Consider the following 24,331-nt stretch of genomic DNA (forward strand, 5'->3'; position numbering starts at 1 on the left):
CTCTGGGTAAGCATGACCTCATCGTCAGGTTCCTTAGAGGGGCCAGGAGGTTAAATCCTCTTGGGACCTGTCTCTAGTGCTTAAATCACTACAGCAGGGCCCATTCGAGCCTTTGCATTCAGTTGAGCTAAAGTTTCTTTCATTGAAAACTCGTTTTCGGTCAACGATTCGTGCCTACAGTTCGGGCCGGCTGACTCCCAGGTAATCCTGAGGCCCCGGCCTGGCTACGTGCCCAAGGTTCCCACTACACCCTTCAAAGACCAAGTGGTGAACCTGTAAGCGCTGCCCCTGGAGGAGGCAGACCCAGCCCTGGCTTTGCTTTGTCCCGTCCGAGCATTAAGGTGTTACGTAGACCAGACACAAAGCTTCAGGACCTCAGACCAGCTCTTTGTCTGTTACGGAGGCCGGCAGAAGGGGAGTGCCGTCTCTAAGCAGAGGATGGCCCACTGGATTGTGGATGCCATAACCCTGGCTTATCAGGCTCAGGATGTGTCCTGCCCGTTCAGGTTGCGAGCTCACTCAACTAGAAGTGTCGCATCCTCCTGGGCGCTGGCTCGTGGCGCCTCGCTGACAGATATTTGTAGAGACGTTTACTAGGTTCTATAGCCTTCGTGTAGAGCCGGTATCCTCCTGTGTTCTCACCTCAAACGGGTAGTGGCACTGAGAGGCCCCGGTTAGTGTCAGCTTGCTTAAACCGCTCCAGAGTGTTCGTACTGTAGACCCTGTTGAGATCCTCCATCACCCTAAGCAGCTGGACGCGGCGGAACATCCGGCGCCAGACCTTCATGATGAATCCGTGAGAACCATGGAAGGGTGGGTTCCATTTTGAGACCTAAGCGGTACTCATATGTGTATAGTCCACGGTATAGCCTTAGAGCCCGTGTTTCCCCGGCAGACTTCTGCCTTCCCAAGAGGGTTTTAATCACCTCAAATTTCTCCGTATACTCCTAAACGGATGCTATATGTGTATTTGCCTCCGAGACCTCCTTCGGGAAGGATGGGGCTTCCGCAGCGTCCCGGCTCCAAGCGGACCGGGTACATTTTCCCAGTGTTATCCAATCTCACCCAGTGAGGTAGTGCTTTGACAACGGTGAGTGGATCTACTTGTTCTGAGCCCCGGCCTACACCTAATAGGGGCGCAGGTGGCTCGCACAGGGCACTGGAAGGGGCAGCACCCATGGCGCTTTGATAGGGATCCCATATTCGTCGGTCACCAACGTGGCGTCGAGAGTGACCGACTGAAAGGGAACGTCTCGGTTACGTATGGTAACCCTCGTTCCCTGAAGGAGGGAACGGAGATGCCACGTCCCGTCGCCATGGTTGCTGTACCGCCGCTGAGCTGCCGGGTCCCCGGCTCGGCTCCTCAGCGAAAAACTGGAATGCATTGCACCTGCTGCCTTCTTATACTCACGCAGTGATCAGCGGCAGCTGGATGCAATAATTGCATGCCAATGTGCATTGGCTCGTTTATTTTACACTCGAAGTAGATTGGTCTATCGAAGCGATATCCCATATTCGTCGGTCACCGACGTGGCGTCTCCGTTCCCTCCTTCAGGGAACAAGGGTTACCATACGTAGCCGAGACGTTCTCATTTGAGAACCAGGCTGAAAAAATTATGTGCACCCCTGATTATAACATCCTAAATAAAGAGCTGGTTAAAACTTGGGGTTTCTCTCACTCGACTGGGGTTTCTCTCTCCAGCGAGAGTGCTTTAGTGCTTTTCCACCAAAAGGACTAAAAACAACTCATAAAACATATGAGTCCACAAACAATGTCCAACTGTGTTTGTACATGTATACTTACATTCTCTCGAGTAAAGACAATTTACACCAGGGGTTGGCAACCTACGGCACGCGTGCTAACAGTGGCACGCAGAGGGATAATCGCTGGCACGCAAGCAATAAGGAAAACTGTATAATGACGTACAGTTTGATGTAATAACTTCTCATAGTCACACAGCCTGTTAGGAGCTACAAATACTATTAAAGTGTGAGAATTAACTTGCATGGATGCACGTGCAAACACTGCACATACTAGGTGCTTCAGATCAAAGCCTCGGTCTAACAGCACTCGTCAATGTCAAAATGACTGAGATGGCCAATCAGATCAAAGTAGGCGGGGTTTACTGTTCACAGAAGCAGAGCGCGAAGCGTCAGTTTAACGTTAAAGAGAGTGCGGTAAGATGAAGCTGCAAATCAATTAACATTAGTCAACTTTTAATAATACGTTTTACCATAGAAATGTTAAATGACCTAAAGCTATATCCAGTGATGAAAAATTTTCTGAAATATGGCCATTTTGAGAGAAAGAAAGTGGGGGGGGGGTAAATTGTCTCTCTCTGCAGACAATGAAGCGATTTTGCCCCTTTGTTGTTGAGAAATATAATGTAGCGATTCAGTATCGATTAATAAAAGTAGCGTGACAACACTCATAGGTTTATGAGCTTCTGAATGCTACTTTTTGCACAGCACGATCTCAGATCTCTGTGTGCGAGTGGTGTGTGTTGTGTGTGTGTGTGTGTGTGTCTGTGTGTGCACGTTCATCAATTAAAGCAGTGCATTAACGTTGATTAAACGTTAAAAAAACGTTTTTTTAATCGTATAATAAAAAATTGTGTATGTACCGTTTAAATACAGAATTATATCGGGGTGTGGGGGGGGCTGTGTTGGCACAGTGGTTAACCATAAAAATAAAAAATGGCACGTCATGCCGAAAAGGTTGCTGATCCCTGATTTACACCATTGTCATTTCCTGCACACCTCAGTTTTAATTAGTTTTTGTTTTTTATTTAATAGCATTTAATATCACTGGGAGATGGAAATGAAGGTAGTAATTCAGCAATCATTATTATTATTTTCATTTTATCATTATTATTTTTTTTTTTTTAGCTGACTGACTTCTTTGACTGATTAGGGATTAATTTATTTAATTATTAATTATATTTCATCCCAAAAGAAAAAAAACAAAAGAAAAAAAAACATTCAATTAGTTTTTTTTTCACAAAGACATATAAATCTGACTATTAATTGTAATTATTTTGTTGTATTTATATTTAGGCTTTTTAGTTTTAGTAATTTTGCTACTTCAATGGAAATTCATTTGTATTTATAAATGATATAAAAATTATTTTTTAGTAATATTCATTCCAATATTCATGTTGCATTTTCTTTTAGATTATTTTAGTTTTAGTTAACAATAACAGCATTGGGCAAAATGAATGATAATATTGTAAATAAATAAAATAAATAATCTAAATAAGTACATTTTAGACATACATATGTGTGTGTATTTCTATCTATCTATCTATCTATCTATCTATCTATCTATCTATCTATCTATCAAAAAAACATTTTTTCCAACATTTCATGTACATCAACAGTGTTGGGGAGTAACTAGTTACATGTAACGGCGTTACGTAATTTAATTACAAAATAAATGTAACAGTAATCAGTTACAGTTACTAAGAAAAAATGAGTAATTAAATTACAGTTACTTATGAAAATTGTAACGATTACAAAGAGGATTACATTTGAATATTTACACACATCCACATACAGCTTATTTCTTTCCCAAATTGCACTAAGACATATGACCCATAATCTCCGAGACGCGGAAAACACATTCGTAGAATCCAGTCATAAAAATGGAATTCAGCCTATAACGCGGACGCAATATGCCACATTTAGGACGAATAAATCAAAAGTAGGTCAGTACACTTGAATCAAAACCCGATATGGACTGATGTCTGTGAATGTTAATCCGCAAAAAGACTGAATATGAATCCTGCACGTTCTGCGTGTCTGTGGAAATCAGGCGCTGACTGGACACCGGGAGAACCGGGACTATTCCCGGTGGCCTGGCAGACGATTTGGCCTTCTACTTTAATATTGTTATTGTATAATTGCAGGCCGAATATACTAAAGCGATTATTTCCGAATCCGCCATTCGATAATTAAATCTCTAATAAATCATGAATCGGTTAGTCGTGACTGGCAATGGTTGGGCTCGCGCGCTCTCTGCGCCTCCGCCGAACGGTTTGGATCAGACTCCGAGTAATCAATGCGAGAGAGAGACCGGAGTGAACTGTGTAAGCGCACAGCTGGAGCAGAGAAGCGACACTTCTGTTCAGGGTTTCAGGTGCAGGTCAGTTTCATCTGTAAATATGCTCATGTAGTTTTGTCTTTGTTTACTTAGTCAAGCAGCAGCAGCACATTGCTCGCAATCACTCAAAATACTGTATAAACGACGTCATTATTATCTTTTGTAATGTTACAGTAGTAAGTTAGCAGATAAATCATCATATTTTATCGTAGGTTTAGGGGGAGCTAGTGGATACAAAAACACAACCCTTAGGAAAATTAATATAGCCTATGGTATGGCACTAACCGTGGTTTAACTATGGAATTTGTAGTAAAAATAAATACAAGTGGTAATTCATTTGCCAAAAAAACAAAATTGCACTTACAAAACATGGTAAAAGTCAAATAAAAATCTTCAGTATTAAAGTCATGAGAGAGATGGATGGATAATGGAAGTGAAGGTGGAGTTCAGGAGAGAACTCTTAATTACGTTGCAAGTCCCCCAACCTAAGGATTCACATTTTTTCATGTCAGGTCCAAAAAAATAATAATAGGGTTGTCCATGTTTCAGAATGGGTTGTGGGTGTATGAGTGGGAGATTTCCCAGCCTATTTTTTTCCCAGTCCGCCCCTCATGGAAATTAATCTCTAGAACAGTCACTTCATGAGCATTTTTTACTTATTTTGAGAAACTATCATCATATCATATACAAAGAGACAGCAGTGTTTCAAAAAGACACCAATGTTTCAGGAGTTTAGTACACAAAATAGGACACATGCTTATTAGATAACCGTATTTGAGTTGATGTATATGCTTTTATTTTTTTATTAACTATTTTTCCCCAAACCATTGTTAGATGCAGTTAGATGCCTGTAGTTATGCAAAGATTTGGTTTAAAAACAGTATCTATAAACTATTTCTTTTGATTTTAAATCTGCTTTGAACTTCAGATCAATCTCTAATTAAAAGGCAGTACTAAAGTCTGATTGTGTGGTGGATGTGTTCAAATGTGATCATCTTAATTCAGGTGATGAAGAATGATGAAAGTCTGACAGTATTGAGCACTACTGTAAGGTTAAACCTGCATGGTGTAAAATGGTTGAAGATGATTAACAGTTGCAAATTAACATTCATTATAAATTTATAAAAGTAATCAAAATGTACTCAAAAGTAATTAGTTACATTACTTTATTAAAGTAATTAAAAAAGTTACACTACTATTACATTTTAAATAGGGTAACTTGTAATCTGTAACCTATTACATTTCCAAAGTAACCTTCCCAACACTGTACATCAAATACAACTAAACACAATTAAATGATATTTTCAAACCTTTTGGAAAACAAAATGACAAACCAAAACAAAAGTACACCTTGCCTGTGTGATATTAGTGATATTAATAAGCGATATTAACCAAATGCAGCATGTTGTCTCTCTCGCTCTCTCTTTCTCTTCAAGCATATGCTGTTTAAGGGCTGCTCCACCTGCACGAGACACACCTGTATCTCACTGGGAGAGTTTTATAGGACAGCTCCTCCGAGAGCAGCCGTAATAAGTCATTCTCCTTGCTGTAATCGCTGTACGGGACGAAGAGGCCAGTCATAAAAGTAAAAGAACACAGAGCTGGGTCTGCAGGGAACCGTAGCATAATTACAAAACACCGGCATCTGACATCATCTCTGCAACTCTGACCCAGACAGATGTGACCCGGTTTTCAACTTTGTTAATTTTTTTTTAGCCTCTGATTAACACGAGACCTTCGGTTGCCGAGTACGTCAGCTGTGAACATCCTGAGAGTGACGTACGAAGCTTTGATAGCCTCTAACAAACAAGGTATGACCCGCAGCTCTGGAGAGGACCTCACATAAAGAGGTCGTAGCGCTTCTAACGAGAGTGTGGAAAGCTTGATTAAGTGCAAGTGCTGAATGTGAAGGGTCGTTAAGGTTGGTTTTAATGAAGCTTTCCTAGTGCTTGAGAATAGCGTGGAGGACTGACCGCGGTGGAAGTGTTTACCGTGTCTAAAGAGGATTCTTTTTAAGGTTTTAAATTGGCCTGGACAACAAGCTTATAATAACAGTCTACGCCCTTCTGCTACAAGCTTCTTGAACCCGATGCTGCTGCTGCCTCTTGGACTCACTCGACCTGACAGCCAGTATTTTTGTGATCCTATGGACCATGTGACTAGACTGTTGCCTTGGTTACATGTGCTGTGTTTAGGTCCGGTCTGAAAAACATATCTGCTTGAGATCTGCTTAGGAAAATAATAATAAAAAGAAAGGTTCTGGAAAACCAATAGAAAGGTAGGCATGAATTATTATTTAAGAGTTAGGTAAGTCTCTTTAGGACAGTAACAGAACAAAAAGCAGTGCAAGTGAGTGCACTCCGTGTGCATGTCAACTATATGTTTTTATGTAGCTAAAGAGAGAAATACAGTGAGAAATAAAATGTACAGTGGCTATTGAAAGTATTCAGAAAGTATTAAATTTTTCACTCCTTGTTATATTGCAGTCATTTGCTAACATCATTTAAGTACATGCACTGTGAGCTGTAAGGTCTTATATAGACAGGTGTGTGGCTTTCCTAATCAAGTCCAATCAGTATAATCAAACACAGCTGGACTCAAATGAAGGTGTATGATCAGAAGAAATGGACAGCACCTGAGTTAAATATATGAGTGTCACAGCAAAGGGTCTGAATACTTAGGACTATGTGATATTTCAGTTTTTCTTTTTTAATAAATGTGCAAAAATGTCAACAATTCGGTGTTTTTCTGTCAATATGGGGTGCTGTGTGTACATTAATGAGGAAAAAGAAAAGAACAATGATTTTAGCAAATGGCTGCAATATAACAAAGAGTGAAAAATTAAGGAGGTCTGAATACTTTCGGTACCCACTGTGTATATATATATATATATATATATATATATATATATATATATAGGCGAGACAGGGGCAAGTTGTCACACCTTTTACTCCAGTGAATATTTCTCAGGAATGTTTAATTTTTAAAGGTGAGTTTTTGCATAGACACATATATTATAGTCTTGACAAAAAAAAGCTGTTTTCACCATTATTACCCAGAAAAGAAAGGTACAATTAATCAACACACGCTGACCTTTTGTGACGGCATGCAAATGAGTTCCAATAGCTGGACATGCAGTCATGCTACATGAAGCAAGTTGTCACAATTGGGACCTGTTTATTTATTTGAGAAAACGTTGTTGTTTTTAAATATATGAAATAGTAAAAGTTGGTTATTCACTGGAATTTCAGCAAAATTGAACAGTATAATTACACAACACAAAATAGAATATGAAACTGGAAAAATTGTTACATCTACATTTAGTCATTTGGCAGACGCTTTCTTCCAAAGTGTCTTTCAGTTGAGGAATACAAGTGATTAATCATAAGATGGCACTAAACACAAGAAATGCCAGTTATACAAGGTTTCAGTCTTCATTCAAAATAGTAAAAGCTGGGAGAGTAAGTGATAAAGGATAATAACAGAATGAAAAGTGAAGGCATGGAATGTTTTTAGGAAGATGAAGATGCTCATGGAAGAGATGAGTTTTCAGTTGTGAGGGATTGGGCTGTTCGGATGGGGATAGGAACTTCACGTACATTAAGTCGCGACTGGAAGCCACTGTAGAGAGATATTAAAGGGTAAAGTAAAAACAAAAATATCCTCCCATCATTTTGGCAGAGGATTTAGTACATTTTACAACAATTCAAATTTGTGTGACTACTTGCCCCACAAAACATTTTGGAAAAATACCATCATTATAGAAATTCTTTAATTATCCGTAGATCAACTGCATAACTTTACACTCCCATCAGTGCTGAGATGAGATTGTACTCTCACACTAATTTGCCCTGTTTAGTAATTCTGGCCTTTAGTTCTGAATTGGTCCCATAACTGATGAAGTCTGCATCATTGATTCTGTTCCTTTCCTCTTTATGACTGTGAAGCTGCTTTGAAATGATCAGTATGATATCACACTCCAACATTTGGGAACTTACATGATGCATTTTCAACGGGACACACTTACAATTTTTAAAACAGTGGTATTGTACTGAGCTTTATTTACACTTTTTCCCATATTACTTTGCACTTTAAAATACAAGTCTAAATATATGTTTATTGGCGTATGTTACAGACGACAGAATTAATTAACTGTGGTAGGCCTATTTCTAATTAAGTGATAAGAAGTAGTTGCAAATTATTCCCAAAACACACACACACCTAAATGTGCAATACTTTATGTTCTGTGACCAAATTATTAGAGCATATATTTCTGCAAAATGTTCTTCAAATTCTGATCTTTGGCATTTTTCAGACCTGGGACAGTCTTGCGCACACACTTCCTACAAACGCTCTCAAGTGGCCTGTAGGTTTTAGGCTGTTTCTCAATACCAAGTACACAAAGTTCAGACTTGGCAAGTTCCACTCGGGAGTGTGAACCCCTGAGGACGGGAGGAACAGCAGCACACTTGATAACGTCACTCAGATCGCCTTGGATACTCGGGCTATCCTCACTGGTTGTATATTTACAATAAAACAGAAATGTGATATAAAAACACCACTGCCTCTATTTGTTTTCATTTAAACATTAATAGCCATAAATGTGGTTCAGGTCTGCGTGTACATACAGTACATCGATTACCCTCACTGTGTGTATACTTTAAACCAAATATAAAACACAACCCTCTTTGTTTTCATTTTCCAAATATAAAGCATATTGATATGTTGTTCAGACGATATTCAGTCAAACGGATGCTACATCAGCGCTGTACTATGGTAAAGTTCAATAAATCAATATTAAAGTTATGAAACTTAACTTGGTGCTCAGCCAAAACGATACAACTAGGAACAAATAATAGATTCAAGCGACCAAACATTGCCTGTTAGATATACCTAGAATTAATTATATCTGATGTTTAACCATGACAGAGACATCAGAGCCAGCGGCAAATGTCAGAAAGACTAGCCGAGGTAAGGCTGCTCTCGGCGGGAAGCACTGAAAAACTATTAAAACAACATTTCATGACACAATAACAGCAACATTTTTAAAATGATGTGGGTTTAACACTTGCTGGTTGGTGCAAAATGTATTGGGTTACCTGCTGCCTCGAGTTCACACAAGTCACCTCTTGATTCACCTCAATAAAAGAGGCAGAGCAAGAACACATCCGGGGATTTGAACTGTACTTGGCTGGATGTGAACACTGCTTGGGCAACGATGACTGTTGAAGCAGCACAACTCATCATTTGAGAAATGGCTTTAGTTTGTTTGCTAACTTCTGCCACTTCATAAAAACATTGTTCATATCAGGTTTATTACTTTTCATTTGTGTTTTTCCATTTCACTTGACTGCTTGTTCTGACACTTAAACTCATTCTGCATAAAACATACTACATTTAGAAACAAATTAACTTTGTTCAACATATATTCTCTGCCAACTCTCCAATAGTTCAGGACCAAATGACACAGATCTGAAACAGCTAACCCTGTGGAATAACACTGGGTGGATCAATTCTGCCCATTATTTCTGAAATTAAATGTGTCATTTAAGTGGGAAGGCCATATGATGACCAAAACAGCCAGGCTTACAGTAGAGGATTCTGGGAAATATGCCCTATCATGACAGCAAAGCCACTGCAGAGCTCTCACTGACTCACATTCTCTAACATATTCTTAGATTCTATGTACCTGTTCCTTTCTCAGCCCGCATGACTTCAGTGAACAAAATCAACACACACACACACTTACCTGCCAGACGAGGGCCTCCATGTGGTCAGTCGTGTTCGAGAGCCAGATGCTGAGCACTAGTGTGTGGGAGGATGAAGTGAGGACACTAGCGATGACGGCATCCCTCATGGAGAACGGCAGCATGGTGTACACCACAAACACAATAAACAGGAAAAACGACACCTGCAAACAGAGTTAACAGTGCATTAGACTGCCATTTAACATCTACAGCTCACAAACAAAGGACAGAGATCAGATCATGAGAAACACTGAAATACATTACATGACTTTCGACCCAGATTTTTGCCCCGATTTACAGTTTAGATAAGTTGATGCTAGTCGCTGAAATCAAAATCAGTCTGCAGATCTGAGTTGACAGGTTTCACAGAAATGTGTGTAGTTTATGATGGTCACAGACTCAGATTTTTAACATCAGGCTGAGATTCTATCCAGTCTGATATTTTGAGCCGATTACACTTGTCTCATGTGTCTCATAGCAATAAGGTGCGTGTTCCTGCATGAGTTTGTTGTGTTTCAAAAAGACTTCAAACCTGGTCATGTGTGATCCTCTGTGGTTTAGTGTATGATGGCCAGTTGTAACTTACAAAGTTGGCAAGTGCACAATGCCTAGCGTTTTAAAATCCATTCATAAGCAGCTGCATACACTTCAACCCAACATTGGGTAAAATATGGATGTAGTCTTTGAAAAAAAAAAAAGTGCAATTTTCTTAGCTTTTTGTACACTCAGGTGTTGATAAAAAAGAATGCATGAAGCTAGAATTAAGACATATTGCATGTTAAAAATATTCTGGGGGCCATTACAATTTTGTAAATATGATAAAAAATGTTGACGGTGGCAGGCAACTTTCTTTTAAAAAACGCTGGCAGGGAAAGAGTTTAGTAATAAAAAGTAGTTGCAAAGGTTTTACAAAATACACCCACTCATTTCTGCAGCAATAAAAAGCACAACACTTTTTACTGCACGTCTTGCATCATTTGGAAGGAAATGAAACACTAAAATGACATCGTTATGTTTAATTATAAATAGTAGATTTAGGGATTTGTTAGGCTATTAGTGTCTTTGAAATCTGCTTAAATTAACATTGAGTAACTGCATGGTGTTTTCATGGTGATTCAAGACACTTGAGCAGATAGCATGATGAAACATGGGTCATGATGAGTGTTGGTTTGCTTTCCTTCGCCCATGATGCTGAGAGAATTACAGTCTCTGGCTCGGCTGTACAATATACTATACAATTTTAAAGAGATGTTTATATAATAACTTTTTCACCCTGCAACCTGTCGTAACGGCCTGTTTACAAAGCAATATTACTGCACAAAATGTGCTGCTCAAACTGTTCATTCTAAAATGATCAGGGACACTGTTAAAAATAAACTTCAGCCACTTTTTCCTAACACTGGGATCCTTCAGAATAATATAAAGAAGGCTGGAGCTACACTCAGCCAGAAGCAGCACAACGTTTGGCAAACTTTCACTACATTTTACTCTTATCATTCGTTTATGTGGTGTTCAGGAAAAAAAATAAACATATATAATAAATGTGGGTGCTCCTAAGCTGATGCATTCATCATCAGAAAGTTACGAGCGTTCAGTTTAGTAAGTGCACTTTTTTGACTGGAAAGACAGATAGGCTCTGGACGTTTGAGTGTACAGCAAGCTCTTTTATCTCGAAAGATCAAGGAATTAGTTTGAAATGTGATTTTGCAGCTTTTACAAGAGGTGCATACTCTCATAAATTAAATGAAGGTGAAAGTAAAATTAATATGAAGAAAATAATATATAAAAAGAAAAACAGGACATATGCTACACTATTTTATATATATATATATATATATATATATATATATATATATATATATATATATATATATATATATATATTATTTAGGTCACACTTTGGTTTTGGACCAATTATTACTATATACCAACTATTAAAGTTAATTATCAACTACGACTTCTGCCTAAAAAAAAACTCTTAATTTTTTAAATAAATTTATAAAAAAAGAATAATAATAAAGTGCTACCATAATGCTGTTTAGTTTTTACTTAGTTGTTGCTACTTTACTTTTTAGACTTCTGAAATAACCTCTGTTATCATTGGCTAACCTTTGTGCTTGCATAATTCATGCAGACATTTATCAAGATAGCAAAGTAGCTAAATGCCAAATTAGTTTTCATATGCAGGAACGTGTCTTAGGGGGGAAGCAATAAATTGTACAAGAGTGTCATAAAACCTAGTGATGCCACTGCCCACATTTACACATTAAAGGGACAGTTCACCCCTTCTTTCTTCAGTTGAACACAAAAGAAGAATTTCAAAGAATGTGGTAGTTGACGGTAGCCATTGACTTCAACAGTATTTTTTTCCACACTAAAAGTCTGTTTTAATACCAAAATTCTTCAAAATATCTTTATATGTGTTCAACAGCTGAAAGAAACTCATTCAGGCCTGGATTGACATGAGGATGAGTAAATGATGAAAATTTTACTTTAAAATCTCTTTAATATGTTTTTGAGGGCAGTATTTATTAGAAAATATTTTGCACTACCAACATTCATATATTAAAATTTTTCCCCTTTAAATGGTCTGTAGCATTTTAGTTAGAGCCAAACTGCAAGTTTCATCAGGTTTTGAACGCTTGAACGACGGAATACTCTCATAAATATTCCAAAACCTATGTTTTATATTTTCTTACACTGAGCGAGGGCTCAATATAGCAGTGGAGGAATGGCAGATAGGGCACTGGACGGCAGCAAAGCCTTATGGATTTCTGGCTTGGTCACCCTCACAGACCACACACACACTGCCAAAAAACAAACAGACTGCAGGGAAGTGATTTTTTTCTAGACGTAACATGTCTTGAGCCTTATCGATCGCCATTTCCACTCTGTCCGGCGCAGAGGAGGATCAGAGGAACCGTCAGGAATGTGAAAGAGAGAGAATCCCCCAGCAGACAGAACGCTCCGCTGGGCTCCGGGCCGAGGGCCGTCTCACACTTACACCTCGGATTGGACAGAAAGATTGTGTTTTGAGTTCAGCCTCAAGAATTGGCAAGGTTAAATGCTTAATCTCTCAAATGAACTGATTGCTTGGCAGTTCTGGTCTATCTGCTAGCAGGATTAAGACTGGCAGTTCAATTCAGGGGTCTTATTCTACATCAGACCGGGATATACAGCACTGAATCCTGAATTTTCTCTCTTTGTCTGGCTCCCAGTATACTCTTAAAAATAAAGGTGCTTCACGATGCCATGGAAGAACTTTTTTGTCTAAATGGTTCCATAAAGAACCCTTAACAGCTGAAGAACCTTTCTGAATCACAAAAGGTTCATTGTGGTAAAATGAGCTTCTTCAGATTATAAAAAGGTGAGCAAGAGATGGTTCTTTAAAGAACCTTTGACTGAATGGTTCTTTGTGGAACCAAAAATGGTTCTTCTATGGCATCGCTTGAAGAACCTCTTGAAGCACCTTTATTTTTAAGAGTGTAGGGGAACTATAGTGATGAAGAAAGCATTAAACTGACAGATCAAGTTAAAAAATGTAAACATTTTAAAGGTGTAAATTACAGAAATAAATTTTTGAAAATACTCAAATGGATATGGATATATTTCTTATTCATTCAATGTTACAGCACTTTGTAATAAAGTTTTCAAAATCCAAAAGATATTTCCAAACTTAGATTGGATTTGAAATGCCAGATTTACAATGTGGACGCATCTTTCCATATGGCTCTTTTTCTTCCAGCCAGTCTTTGTGATCGTGATTGCTGGGCTGAGAACAAATACAGTCCCAGCTGGTTTGAGCTCTGTGAAACGCTCAGAACACATTTGGAGCGGTTTGCCGGTATTAATCAGGTTTGAATTATCACACACATGCACTAGCTGCCAATGAGATTTGCAAAGAGGTCTTGACTGTACGTCACAGATTTCTCATTCGCACGAGATGGAAAAAAAATGTTGAGTTGCCCAACTCAAAACCAGGAATCTCGATATCATTAATCCAGTCTGATGATATTTTAAAATATTGACAAATTTAATTATAATTTAGCTCATTATTAACGTGTCCCTGTAGAGAATCGGATTATTTTAGTTGATAAAAGTTTAACCGTGTCCAAATCTTTAAATACATTTTCATCTGAACTATTCCTGGATTGAGGTTATTATAGTTACCTAAAACCACTTATTTGGAACTAACTATAAAAAAGTTTACAAAAAGGACAAACACACACATAGCAAAAAAAAAAAAACTTTACAAATCAAAATGCAAACAGATGCACTATGGCTTATTCCTCATAAATCTGAATGCTGAGTAATTCAGATGTATATATGCACTAATACGTTATCCTAGCATATTTTATGAATACAGTTTTAAAGTTTGTAAAACATAATTTTGTTTATACTTTACCACATTACCTTAAATTGCCTTTTCAACATAGGCTTTACATAGAGACCAGAGTTTTTTAGTTTTATCATGATGCTATTGCTATATTGAGAATATTGAATACTGTGTTCAGATATTTTTGCTTTAAAACCTTTATATAAAATTAGATTGTAACATGTAAAGCATATTCTTTAAGAGCTGCTATGGCAACAGATGGTAGTAAATACACAAGACACACTTAACCGATTTGCTTTTTCACAGTGAATAAGATTATGTGGTCTACTGGGATCTTAATGTCTGGTCTGCACTGCTTTTGCATTAGGAAAGCAAGTGGAAATGGAATAATCTGATGATCTGAAAGCCTTCCATTAAAGGAATAATGATGGATCAGATAGTGTTGTTATCGTCACATGCAGTCCAATCACTTACGGATCTCCAGAAAAACTCAAATAAATGGGGTGAACTGAGGATAATTAGCACAACACATTAAAATTATTAAACAACTGGTGTGACAGAGAACTGAAAATTTACATAATGGCATAAAACTGCAAATCTGAGGTATCAGTGACACTTTCTGAGACGTGCTACTGATATACTCTATATTACAACATACTGGACTTATTCACATTATTTCAAACATTTACCTGATATATATATATATATATATAAGCTTTTTAGCTCAAAATGCAATAAATAAATAAAAATTAAAAACTTTTATTAATAATATTTAAAATGTTTTGATTTACGTCAAACTGTCATCCATCACATCTGTGTTTTACTTACAGTACAATAGCTAAAAGTGGGTTTTACCTAAATTAAGCATTTTATTCACTCTCAGAAAAGGTGCAAAGCTGTCTATGGTCTGGTATCCTAAGGCGCAACAGCTAAAAGGTACAACTTTTTTATCTTATTTATCCCCAAATGTACTAATATTAGTAAAGGTACATATAGTATAATAATAAAGGTACTAATTAGTACTTTAAAGGTCCCATTCTTCGTGATCCCATGTTTTAAACTTTAGTTAGTGTGTAATGTTGTTGTTGTTAGAGTATAAATAATATCTGTAAAATTCTAAAGCTCAAAGTTCAATGCCAAGTGAGATATTTTATTTAACAGAATTCGCCTACAAAAAACGACCCGTTTGGACTACATCCCTCTAGTTCCTGAAGTAATGACGTCACTAAAACAGTTTTTTGACTAACCTCCGTCCACATGAATACACAAAAAGGGGGCGTGGTCTTGTTGCGCTCCGACGGAGAAGGAGGAAGAGCTGCATTTGTGTTTGTCTCCATGTCGTCGAAATGCTGTTATTTTCATCTCGGAGTCCAATCATCTTTGTTTGGGCTTCCCAGGGACGCTGTACTTGGAGATTAATGGTTACAATTTATGTTTAACTCGGTTCCCGATAAATTATAATCCACATGTAAAACCATGTGCAGCACATTTTGCTGAGGACAGCTTCCTCAATCTCAATCAGTTTAATGCCGGATTCGCACAAATATTATTCTTGAAAGATGGAGCAGTTCCCTCTTTGTCTGGAGAAAGCGTTGTTTATGGACCACCACCGATAAATGTGTTTTATTATTTAAGTTGGTGCGTTTAACAGTTTCTGTAACTTATTACACAAAGGGCAATGCTGTTTAGCTTTGTTAACTAGATGGTAGGGCTGTGCAAAAAAATCTAATGCGATTTTCATGCGCATCTCGTCAGTAAAAACGCTCCTGTGATTATAAGTACATCTCCAGCACATGCTTCTGCCCACTTGCTTCTCAAAACGAGTCCAATCGCGTTTCCAGGAGGGCAGCGTGCGGTCAGCTGCTGTCGAATCACAACACAGGAACCGCTGGCACAATCAGAACTCGTTACGTATTTCTATACGTCATCAGCCCGTTTTTATGACAGTGAAAACAGCGGTATACAGATAGGTGAAAAAAAAAAAAATTTTTACACGCGAAACATGAACATGTTATATTGCACACTGTAAACACAATCAAAGCTTCAAAAAAGTACGAGAAACGGGACCTTTATAAGTACATTATAGTACATTTTGAAAGGTATCCTTTGGATTTTCTGTCATTACATGGTTCAAACAGAGGTAAGTTTCTTTATCTGCATTTCATAATGTTTCCATATGTTCTATTTGCCTTATAGTCTCGGTTATGGTAAAAAAAAAATCACAAGTGATAATTTTTACATTTTATAAGCATTATAAGGTAGTTAAATGATATATTATATATTATATAATATATTTTTATAATTTGTATTTAGTAATGTGTATTTTACAGTGTTCAAACCAGAATGTACTGAATTAATTTCAACTTATTTGCATTAATTCCTGACTGACAGCGGTAGCAGCTGGTGCTTTTCAAATGTGGTGATGCACAGATGTCACCTGTCAATAAATGTGTATTCACATATATTTTTTATATCATAGTTTCTTTCTGCAATGCTGCTAAAAGTGGCTTCCCACTTCTCACTAAACGTGCTTCCTGCATCATCTTAGAGCAATGCCCTGCTTTTTTTAGAGTATTAAAAAAGTGACTCAAAATCTAAAGCCTGCCTCCTTCACTCTCTCATCACTTTATTAGTTCCCCATCATTCTTTTACATCCTTCATAAAAGCATTCAATCAGCACTTCTTGCAACACTAAATTGTGGAAAATGAAGATACGCAAGACAGTGTTTTTGGGGGTCTTTTCTTCTGATTTGCCCTCAGGCAGATTGGCATAAGGTGAGTCTGGCTGCCTTTTGTTCCTCTGCTAACTCTGAGCTCAATTATGTTCTTTCTTCTCTACAACATACAAAGGCTGCTGGCTTTTCACAGGCATCTCTAATGGAGAACTACTGCTGTGGGTTAATGATGCCTGCATTACAGACTTATGTGAGGAATAGTGAGAGCTTTTCATCTGCAGTAGTAACTCGACCCATGCTGGCGAATGCATAGTTAGGGACTCTATTGTTTTTCCTTGTACGTGTTGTGAAGCGACTCCAAGTCTATAGCTTATTAGAGCTCATGCAATGTGGACGGGTAGCTTGTGGCACATCAAAGAACATAACCAGAGAGAAAACTGCACAGTGTGTAGCTTAAGAGGCTACAGTAAAACAGGAAATTAAATACGACATAGCCTAATAGAGCTCTTTAAGTCTTCAACTAGTGTAGATGTAGCTACTGTGCCATTCAGTTCTGCTAATAAGCGCACACATGCTATATACACTTCACGACACATTCAGAAACTCTTTGCTGATTAGTACTTTGCTGCAGTACTCCGAGTGCTAATTAGGTGGTGGCTTATTCAGATCGCCTGAACCCGACTAGTTCTTCCTGTCACGTATGCAAGCCTTATTAGCAGGCTCTTCTGAATTTCCTGCAACAGAAGTCTGGTTCCCTCTAGAGCAAAACCTTCAGGCACAGCACGTGAGCTCAGACTGCACTAAGTGTAAAGAGTAAATTATGACAGAGCCCTGATAAAAAGGCAAGCATTTTGGATGCTGGGTGTGACGAAGTGTGTTTAGCATGGCTCCAGTGGTCCACAATCTACATCAGCACTAAAACATCACTAACCAGCCTGGAGCAGATGTAGCTTCAAGGTTAAGCTGGTAAGCATGGCCCAGTATCACGATTTTCTATACATTAAGTGAATTGTGGCTCACCTAAATGTGGACCAATACATAACAGAGTGAAAGGTAATTCAGTTGCTTTAGCCCATGTGCCATTAAACAGGCCATCCAGAAGAGAGAAAACAACAGCAATGAAACACAAAGCAAAGCAAAGCAAAACAGAGCAAAAAATAAAATAAATAAATAACACAAAAAAACAAAAACAAATCAAACATAACAAAAGCAATGAAACAAAACAGAGCAGAAAATTATAAATAAATACAAGTAAAGCAAAGCAAAGCAAAACAAAAAAAAAACAGAACAGAACAGAACAGAACAAACAATACAAAATAGATGCAAAACATAACAGAACAAAAAAATAAATAAAATCAAAGCAAACAAAAAAAACTAAACGGAACAGAACCTAAAGCCAAACAGAACAAATGAAAGCAAAGCAAAGCAAAACAAAACAGAGCAAAAAATAAAATAAATAACACAAAAAACAAAAACAAATCAAACATAACAAAAGCAATGAAACAAAACAGAGCAGAAAATTATAAATAAATAAAAGTAAAGCAAAGCAAAGCAAAACAGAACAGAACAGAACAGAACATAACATAACATAACATAACATAACATAACAGACAATACAAAATAGATGCAAAACATAACAGAAAAAAAATAAATAAATCAAAGCAAAAAAAAAAAAAAAACGTAACAGAACCTAAAGCCAAACAGAACAAATTAAAGCAAAGCAAAGAAAACGAAATAAAATAAAATTGCAAAAAAATAAAATAAATAAATCAAATCAAATCAAAAATTATTTTGCGGGAACACAATCAAATAATGCAAATTCAACTTTGGGCCACGCATTAATATGGCATTTATAACCTCACTTCTGGATAAAACTAGTGTATATGTATAATCATCGTTATCCTAGAAAATGTTATAATATGCTTTATCAGTTTTTATCAGAATAATAATATGCTTTTTTCCAAGTGCTTGGGAGACTGAAAGTGTAGGTGATATAAGAACATTCATAGCTATTCTTAACCAACGACTGAAAGAAAAAGCACATGAGGCATGGTATCAGTACATCATCAGTTATAGAAAATAAATAATTTTATGTACAGTAAAGACCAAAAGTTTGGACACACCTTCTCATTCAAAGAGTTTTCTTTATTTTCATGACTATGAAAATTGTAGATTCACACTGAAGGCATCAAAACTATGAATTAACACATGTGGAATTATATATGGAATTATATACATGACAAAAAAGTGTGAAACAACTGAAAATATGTCATATTCTAGGTTCTTCAAAGTAGCCACCTTTTGCTTTGATTACTGCTTTGCACACTCTTGGCATTCTCTTGATGAGCTTCAAGAGGTAGTCACCTGAAATGGTCTTCCAACAGTCTTGAAGGAGTTCCCCGAGAGATGCTTAGCACTTGTTGGCCCTTTTGCCTTCTGTCTGTGGTCCAGCTCACCCCTAAACCATCTCGATTGGGTTCAGGTCCGGTGACTGTGGAGGCCAGGTAATTTGGCGCAGCACCCCATCACTCTCCTTCTTGGTCAAATAGCCCTTGATACCTTCAGTGTGACTCTACAATTTTCATAGTCATGAAAATAAAGAAAACTCTTTGAATGAGAAGGTGTGTCCAAACTTTTGGTCTGTACTGTATATATATGTACAATACAAATCTTTGTTAGTACAAGAGAGCTACATTGAGTCTGCATATTACATGAAACCGGTACAATCATTGCTCCTTTTAAGATGTTCAAGTCAACATTTAGCTATAGAAACAGGCAGTGGCATATATTTCTGTGAGAGAAGATGATAAGCTTTTCTTGTATGATTGCTCTTTGCATGTGGATAGTTTCTTGTCGGTGATGTCTGTATTGATGTATCAAGTGTTTATAATTCAGAGTATGCATGGAGATTGTCACTGTATATATATCATGGAATGAAGAAAAGACTATCTGCCATGTCATTGTGATCTTGTGACACTATGGGCTGAGATGCCATACATTTTCTGATGGTGACATCTCTCCATTATAGTGATAGATAATAGTTTTAAAAAATGGATGCTATGTAAGTGCCACCTAGCTTTTACTAAAGTAGTTCATAGTGAAATGTTGCCGCCCTTTGACCCAGAGCCAATTTTTGTCATATATGCATATCGAGATCATTGAGCCCATGCGAGTTATTAAGTTATGAAGTCATGTCAAGCAAACAGAGTGGATGACTAACGGCAAGCTGCATTTACTAGTGCACAGAACAACCGATCTCTCCTCCTACAGCCAGTGTAATATCATAACTCAAGAGCTGTTTATAAAAGACAACTAAACCGTGGATGTTTTTGTCATCTTGTTGAGTGGTGGCTTGGCTGACTGCACCTCCTCTTCGCTAACAGAGCAGAGCGGGAAGAAGAAAAAACTAAGTGTGCGAACAAGCTAAGCAAGTCGGTTTAACACCTGATTTGTTTTATGGAAGCAGAGGCGAACTTGTCATAAGTACTCTAAGACATGCATTTATGTTGAGACTGTGTCACAGTCATTACCCAAAATCATGCGTTGAGCAGAGTTCAATGAACTAATGAATGATTCAGTGCGCAGAACAGCTCGCACACTAAAATTCATGAATAACTGTGCAAATGACTGGAGGAAAATGACATTGCGTTGATTGTGCATGATTGTGCGGCGCTTTCATTGCGTCTGCTAGCGCCTTCCATCCGAGCAATTTACTTGCACATCTACATACATAAATCACACTGATGCAAGTCGTGTTTTATGCATGGCGAATACTTCATTCTGAGCACTTCAGTATGATAAAAAGGTAAATTAGGAAGCGATAGCATTAGAGGTCGAAGGCGGTCACTGAAGAATAATTGCAGAGAGCGATGAAAGTGCTGTCGTTCAAGTCTCACCTGGTCCCATGGACAGATGATCCCCCCGAAGAACATGAAGAGGTAACCCATGGCAACCAGACAGCCCCAGACGAGCAGGGAGAAGAGGCGGAGGAGCTTTTTGAAGACCGACTCAATGCAGACGAGGATGAAGATGGCAAGAAAAATGGCCAGAGTTGTGGGCACAGTCATGATGAAGGCCATGTGCTCCTCCATGATCTGTGGAAACACAATGACAGTTCACGGCTCATTCATTGATGCATTCACTAGCTGATAAAGAAGAGACGTGCTGGAACAGAACAGACAAGGCACATTTAGAGATGGATTTAACACAAAGAAGAACTGAAAGATAAGATTCTTCAATGATTTCATGAAAGAAACTCTGACCCTAACCTTATACTTTGAACCAGATTTCAGTCCATTATGTCCAAACTTGTCCATTAGCATAATGTGCTCTGTCAAAGTGTATGTTGTGGGACAGTAGTGTTTTTACTGTTGAATTATTAATATGGACAATTAACATTTGAAACACTTTGCACTCAAACTGTTATATGATATTGTTATATGGGGTCGGCATTCATAAAATGTAATCAGATCAATTAATGTACATTAAAGTCAACATAAAACAACATTTGCAACCAATTTGCTTTGATTATGTGGCATATTTGAGTGAAACAGGATATGCAATGAAAAATGTGAAATGTGGTCATAAAAATATATCTTTTTAAAAAGTATCTTACACTCAACCAGGATGTATTTATTTGATAAACAGTAACATTGTGAAACATTATAAAAATGTTAAATAACTGTTTTGAATTCGAATAAATTTAAAAAAGTATATTAATTTGATATCCTGTGATATCAAAGCTGTATTTTCTCCAGTGTCACATGATCCTTCAGAAATCATATTTACATGCCGATTTACTGCTCAAGAAAGATTTATTATCATAATTATCAACTTTTGACTGATTTAATGCATCCTTGTTAAACAAAAGCCATATAATATCATTTCTTTCCAAGAATCTTGACCACTTTATGGTGCTCCTGTGTTGTTCTGGAGACTTGAACGTCAACAATAGTCTGTAGTTAATGTAAACTGCATGGAAAGGAGTGATCAGTACATTCTCACGTTACGAGGTAATACTGACTTGGAATAAAACGCTGAGTAAATGATTTATTTCTGGTAGGACTATCCCTTTAAAAAAGGTACATATGGTCAATTTAATTCCATGCTGACTTGAACAAGGCAAACCGTGAGCTTTCATTAAGCCTATTTCTTCATCATCACCATTCAGTAATTCTCTGTTTGACTGCAAGAGTGTGAGGGTCTCACTCAGTCCAGACCTACAGTCACACACTCTGCAGACGGAGACAGAAATAGACAGAGCCGCGGCAGGAGGATACAGTCAGAGAAGAGAATTTTAATAACTACATTATAGCTACATTATCTATGCAGATTTATTGGAGATGACTTATGACATATGCCATGAAGGGTTAATTATGGTTTGAATTGAGCAAAGATGACTTCATTCTCTGGCCATCATTAAAGCCATTCAGCTAATAATAATAATAATAAAACCACGTAATTCAATTCAGGCAGTAATTATTTATTGAGGTGTGTGTGTGGCTTGTAGACGTGGATTATGTGGTGTTGCACCATCGGTTCGGATGACTGTGTGTGTGTGTTTTGTGGATGATGAGAGAGCACTGAGCTGGCAAACTCACAGTAATATAATGCCAGTCCCACAGTATGACTCACCAGCCATTAGAGGAGACACCCCAGGGAGTACTACAAATTCAAGGGAACTCTGGCAGGCAGATCGATTCTCAATGAACTCTTGGGGAACGCACCCTTTCTGTTTCCATTAGCCACAGGCAGACAAAGAAGGGCTCACGCCTGCTTCACTTTTTCATGCACTGAAATAACTCAACATCGATTATAACTTGATATTGAAAATGAAAGTAAATAAAAGTCATGCTTCATTGTGAAAAAGTTGCTGTCACAAAGCTGGAGTTTGGAGCGTTTGCTCGGGGACTGATAGATGACATTCTGGTTGAATGTTACAGGCTCATTGTATATTTTTGTAGGCCAAAACACAGAAGCAAGTTCACATTTTAGCTCTACCGGATCCATTGTCATGAAGCCAATTGGTCTTTTGAATGGGATTTTGGTTAAACGCCTTAAATAATGTCTGTATTTTCAAGTTTTTTTTTTTTTTTTATATATTTGACCTGTCTTGAAAAAAGGCAGTTGCTAACAAGTGTCTAAATGTGAATATGTACATTCATAAGTTGTTTTGTGAACAAAACATGTAAGAATCATAAACTCTGGTTGGCCACAAAGCTTATTTTCTGCAAAAATAAATAAATAAGGAAAATTTCGACTGGGTTTTTGTTGTGGGAACCAAGGTGATGTCAACAAAGTATTTTTATTATGCGAAAATTACGTTAATACTGCATATGAAAACTACATATCACACATTCATTCATTTATTTTTGGTGAAGTATGATGAATGATTCTTCAGATGAAGGCAAATATTTTTCCACAAATAATCCATCTCTGTGAGTTCACATAAAGCCAGTGTACAAAGCAGACACACCAAAGCTGATGCTTCAAAAACAACACAAAGCCAACGCAATATAGAAAAATACTAATATTTTGAACCATCTACTGGGGTTTTATGAGTTTTAGTTTTAGGAGTTATCATTGTGTTCACTTTGTGTTGCTTTTGAAGTGTCAGCTTTGGAGGTCCCATACACTTGCATTATATGGATTTACATGAGGATTCACATGCATTCACATTGTCATGAGGATGAATAAATGAAGAGAGAATTTTTCATTTTTGCAGACAACAGTGTCACTGAAGAGCATGCAGGAGATTTAAGATGTGATGTGCAAAGAACAAGAAAAATCAAGGTAAGTATCACTTGCGAACAGAATTGTTGTACATAATTACCCAGCAAGCTGTAATTTTGTCAAATTATGACTAAATGTGAAAGTATTCATCATCAGAACAAAAGAGTCTGGTGTTTTATTCCCAAAATCTTTTTAAAATGTCACATCCACCATAATCATTTCTATCACAGAAAATAGAAAATATAATCTGAGATGTGAAAGGATTTTCAAAAACAAAATCAACAACACAGACAGGATAATGTCAGGCTACAAAATACTTAATTATATTTGAATTATTTGTTATGTTCTAAAATAATCCAGGGCCTGTTTATATATATATATATATATATATATATATATATATATATATATATATTATAAATCTATGTTAATTTTTTGTTTAGCATCTTTGTCTACTTAACATCAACTGGACACTCTCAGAATTTTTTTTTTTTTTTTAAATAAGCAACGGTACAAAAGCTGTCACTAGGACGGTACCTTTTCAAAAGGAACACTTTTGTATCTTATTTACAGCTAAAGGGTGCATTTTAGTACCTTGAAGGAACCATTCATGATTAGCATCATTCATGTCCGTAGCATAAATGGTGCAAGTTATGAGCCAAGGGTTATATATATGCAATAATAATGCTTGCCTTATAGCAAACACCACTAACAATGTGCATCCGTCTGACATTATGAC

General features: G+C 37.3%; 1 protein-coding gene across 1 annotated transcript in view; it reads right to left on the reverse strand.

Annotated features, from left to right (window-relative positions):
- Positions 1-24,331, reverse strand: part of LOC132104414 (adenylate cyclase type 2-like) — an 82,582-nt gene that overhangs the window by 52,124 nt on the left and 6,127 nt on the right. The window contains exons 2-3 of the mRNA XM_059509871.1: positions 20,757-20,954; positions 9,852-10,013 (exon numbers count right to left, since the gene is read on the reverse strand). Of these exons, the coding sequence (XP_059365854.1) occupies positions 9,852-10,013; positions 20,757-20,954 (360 nt within the window). The remainder of the gene's footprint in view (positions 1-9,851; positions 10,014-20,756; positions 20,955-24,331) is intronic.

This window comes from Carassius carassius, chromosome 25, assembly GCF_963082965.1.
Source record: "Carassius carassius chromosome 25, fCarCar2.1, whole genome shotgun sequence".
Lineage (NCBI taxonomy): Eukaryota > Metazoa > Chordata > Actinopteri > Cypriniformes > Cyprinidae > Carassius > Carassius carassius.